General features: G+C 37.5%; 1 protein-coding gene across 1 annotated transcript; it reads right to left on the bottom strand.

Annotated features, from left to right (window-relative positions):
- Window positions 1–3,258: 3,258 nt before the first annotated feature.
- Window positions 3,259–4,130, bottom strand: LOC109863043 (the record flags this gene model as incomplete). Its single annotated transcript, XM_020443221.1, has 3 exons — window positions 3,971–4,130; window positions 3,554–3,823; window positions 3,259–3,455 (listed from the first exon to the last, which is right to left on the bottom strand). Coding segments are annotated over exons 1-3 (627 nt in total), but the record flags the coding sequence as incomplete, so codon positions are not given.
- Window positions 4,131–4,403: the final 273 nt, after the last annotated feature.

Here is a 4,403-nt window from a genome sequence, read left to right as displayed (position 1 = left end):
CTAAGTAGTTCCAGCGTTGACCGCTCGATAGCGCCGCTTACCCGCGCTAGAAAAAATCAGTCCGGGAACTTTCCGGACAAACTGTGTATATAAATTTCATTTCAATTAGGGAGGTAGTTGGGATTTCTCATATACGAGATGCAATTATAGCATCCTATATGAATTTTAGAATTGTTATTACAATTCGAATTTCACGTGTAAAAATTCACAAGTGAACACGTATATATGTATATATATACACGTATAATTTCCGCACAACACCTAGCGAACGGCTCTCATGACCGAATACATATTTATTATAGTGTTTATATTTTATTAAAGAAACAAGACATATCAGTGTGTTTCATTTACACTACTGAACACAGTATCGCCTGTGAAAAGAGCTGGAAAGCACACATTGTTAGTTTTTGGTGCGGCCGCGCCAAGTTTTTTTACATTAAATATTTTTTATTTTGAAAACTTCTACGTGGGTTTTTGACTTCTCACACAAAGCGAAATCTATCATGTATCATTTTACATATTTTAAGATTTTCCACGCAAGGCAAGGTCATTTCTTATATCGATGGGTGCTTTATATGTATAAAAAGTACTCTGGTCACACAATATTGTAAAGTTTTTATTATTTTAGAATATTTTATATTTTGCAAACATAAACTACTTACAAACTTTTATATAATATTTTATATTTTGTAACAGTATAAGGTAAATATGTATAAAAACAGAGCATCCTCGGAAGTCATTGTCCTTGATATATGTTATCAAGGACGCCTCCCTGAACATCAGTCTGAAGGTTTTAGCCGTCGCTCGTTGTTCGTTAAAAAATTATAAACAAAAGAAGTTTCGTCAAGGAACTGTTAATTTTTGACACCCTGTACATTTTGTTCGTGTTGCAAGCGTGTAGGCAGAGGAAAGCTACGCCCCCCCCCCGCAGGGAGAGGAGCTTTGTCCCTCCCCCCTGCTCCCCTCTCACGAAAAAATGAAGAATTCAATTAAGTGTCAAGTGAAGGATACAATTAATGTTCTACCAATGTCCCAAAACGTGGAATATTACTTCACATATCTCGCCAAATTCTTTCGATGTTTTGCGTGTGACAATTAGTATGAGGATCTACAAAATTTTCTTTGTGATTTACTGTATGGTGAGTGTAACCGTGCATATTGATGTTATTATATGCCTTCATTTTTTCGTGAAGGGGAAACAGGAGGGAGGGGCAAAGCCCTTCCCCCTGCGCGAGAACGCAGCCCCCCTGCCTACACGCTTACAACACAAGCAAAATGTACACGGTGTCGGAAAATAAGAGTTCATTTATGATATTTCTTTTGTTTATAATTTTGTAACGAATAACGAGCGACGGTTAAAAGTTGCAGATTGTTGTTCAGGAAGGTGTTCTTGACAACATATGTCAAGGACAATCACCTCCGAGAGTGCTCCGTTTTTATACATATTTACCCAGTATAAATATACAAGATTTTACTTGGCGCTACTTATTGATATCATTTCTTTTGTAGAATAGATTTTGTAGAGAAAGATTTTTATAGTAATACCTTTTCTAGAAATACAAGTGTTATATAATAACGCGTTTTATATAATAACAAAAAAAGTTAAGGCATGGTTTTACTTTTGACACAAGTATGTTATTGTAAATTGTATTTCTATTTAATATTATTTTCTATTGTATATTGTTTTTCAATATAATAACGTACAAAAGTTTACCTGGTGCTACTTTTTGATATTACTGTTTTTGTAAAACAGAGTTTTAGAGAAAAACTGTTTTGTAGTATATATAGAATAAAATTTTTGAGATATTATACATGTTGTAGTAGTAGTAATAGTAGTTTATTGCTTTTCGGCAGACCGGATTTACAAGACGTTTTTTAAAGAAACGTACCCAAAACTTTTACAAAACTTATACAATAATTATTTACATATGTCATACGTTCACCTTCGCAGTGTGCCTTCAGAACTTAAAATTAACTTTATACTACTTTATCGTGATGATGCTACAGCGTGTATTTCACTTTCCCTCCCATCACCTTCTTCCTCACACACACACACACACACCTCTCCGCCGAGCTTCCGCTTCCTCTCGCTTTTACTTCCATTCTCGAACCATCTATCGTCCCCCCACATCCTCTCACTCATTCTCACTCCCTGCTCAAATACCAATTTGCATTCTATCCCTCATCTCCACTCTACTCACTCCCGCTCTTCCTCCCCTCCTCTTTTTCTCCAGTCTCCCTCTATACCCTTTCTTTCCTTTTCCAACTCTTTCATCCAATTTTCCCTTTCTTCCTTCTCTCCCAGTACCCACTCTACAGCTACTTACCAACTTTCCTTTCCATCCTTCTACAGCTTGCATCTCTCCCAGATGTGCTCCCATGTCTCCACTTCCCTTCCGCACAGCCTATACAGTTTCCTTTCTTCTTCTCTCTAGTAATTCCTTTCTTCCACCTCATTTCCAAGCTAAATCTCGCCACTCTCGTCCATCTATTCTTTTTCCATCTTTTCTTCAAGTATTCTGATACCCCTTTTCCTTCCACCACTTTGTATCATCTATTATATTTAGATCCGTTTATTCTCTCCTACCTTTCCTCCATCTGCATGCTCCTCTCTTTCTTTTCCCACTCACCACTCCATTTTACTTGTTTCTATCTCTTCTATTTTTTTCTCTAATTTTTCGAAAGAAGGGGAATCTAAATTCCCCTTCTTTCGAAAAACTTTATTCTCGCTTTTTCCCAAACCGATGCATTACTACCCTTCTTTGTTCTTTCCCTCAACTCTTCTCAGCACTTCCTCGCTATTTCATTTCCTTTTCCCTCCTTTAGTCTCTTCTCGTACTCCCATGCTCTTCTTCCCGCTCTTAAACTTTGTTTCTCTCTTTGTAACTCTTCCCTTACTAAGTACCATAGTGTTGTTCTTTCCACCCCTAGTAGCCATCTCAGGTACTTTTCTTCTATTCTTTCCAATTCTTCCCTTTCCTTCCAACCCCATATCTCCACTTCATGACTCATCACCGTTCATACCAACCTATCAAATAACCATAACTTTTTTTCCCACTCTTTTCCAAATCTTCTCTCTTCAATCCCCCATACTTGCTCCATTACCGCCGCCGCTTTCTTCCCTCTGTCTTTAACTTGCCTCTCTTGATTACCATTTTTCCTCAACACATTCCCCAGATATTTGAACTCCTCGGTCTTCTTTCTCTTCCATCTTCAATCTCTCTTCTTTTCTCTCCCTCCTCCCTTCTTGAATCTCACCATATTTGTTTTGTCCGCGTTTAGTTCTACCTTTTTCTTATCTAAGTATCCTTCTAGTCTGTCTATCATGCTTTTCATTCCCTCCTTCTCTTCCGCTAATATTACCATATCATCCGCATAAGCCAACGTACATATCTTTTCTCCCCCTAATCTCACTCCCCCCCATTTTACTTTTCCCATCTCTTTCTCCAAGTCCGCTAAAATATTAAATAACATTGGACTGAGTTAGCACCCTTGTTTTACTCCTCTAGCCGTCCAAAAACTCCTCCCTATTTCCTCCTTATTCTTACCCTACATTTGGTCTCCCTTAATACTTGTTCCACTCTCCTCACAATCCTTTCCCTCACCCCTCGTTCCTTCATTGTTCTTGTTAACACTTCCCTGTCTACCGAGTCAAATGCGGCCTTTAAATCTGCGACCATTTTACCTTCTTTTTTCTCTATTTGTCTGTTCATTAGATAGTTTATGACGTAAATGTTGTCTATGGAAACCATATCTTTTCTAAAGCCTGTTTGGTTGTGTGATATTATCTTCTTTTCTTCCAGCTCTTCATTAAGTGTCTCCGCTAAAATCATTACATATACTTTATACAGTGACAACATTAAAGTTATCCCTCTATAATCCTCCAATTTTTCCCCTTTTCCTTTTTAAATTAAAGGCACAATCATTTTCTTTTTCCACTCCTCTGGCCAACTCTCTCCTTTTTAAATACGATTATAGAACTCCTTTACCCATCTTTCTATATCCTCTTCTCCATATTTCCATATCTCTTCTGGTATCCCATCAATTCCACTTGCCTTTCTCTCTTTCATTTTTCTTATCGCCCTTTTTACCTTCTCTCTATCTATATCTTTTTCATCTTCCTCTTCCATTTTCTCTCCTCCCCTTCCTCTTACCACTCTTCCATCAACCCCACCCAGCACTCATAAAGTACTCTCTCCATTCCTCTAACTCTATATTTTCGTTCACCCTCTTTCTTCTTTTTCTCTCCCTGTTCACAATTTCCGACACGTCATCCTATCTCGCGTTTTTAACTTTTCTCTTCTATTTTTCCTTCTTTTCCCTCTTTTTCTTCTCGCATAACTTTATATATACTTTTTTCTCTTTTTTATATTCTTCCTCATTCTTTTCACGCCTCCTCCATT

This window comes from Pseudomyrmex gracilis, unplaced genomic scaffold, assembly GCF_002006095.1.
Source record: "Pseudomyrmex gracilis isolate BER0280 unplaced genomic scaffold, ASM200609v1 scaffold_2970, whole genome shotgun sequence".
NCBI classification, from domain to species: Eukaryota; Metazoa; Arthropoda; class Insecta; order Hymenoptera; family Formicidae; genus Pseudomyrmex; species Pseudomyrmex gracilis.
The sequence above is the reverse complement of the archived record's forward strand: the minus strand, read 5'-3'. Positions and strand labels throughout refer to the sequence as shown.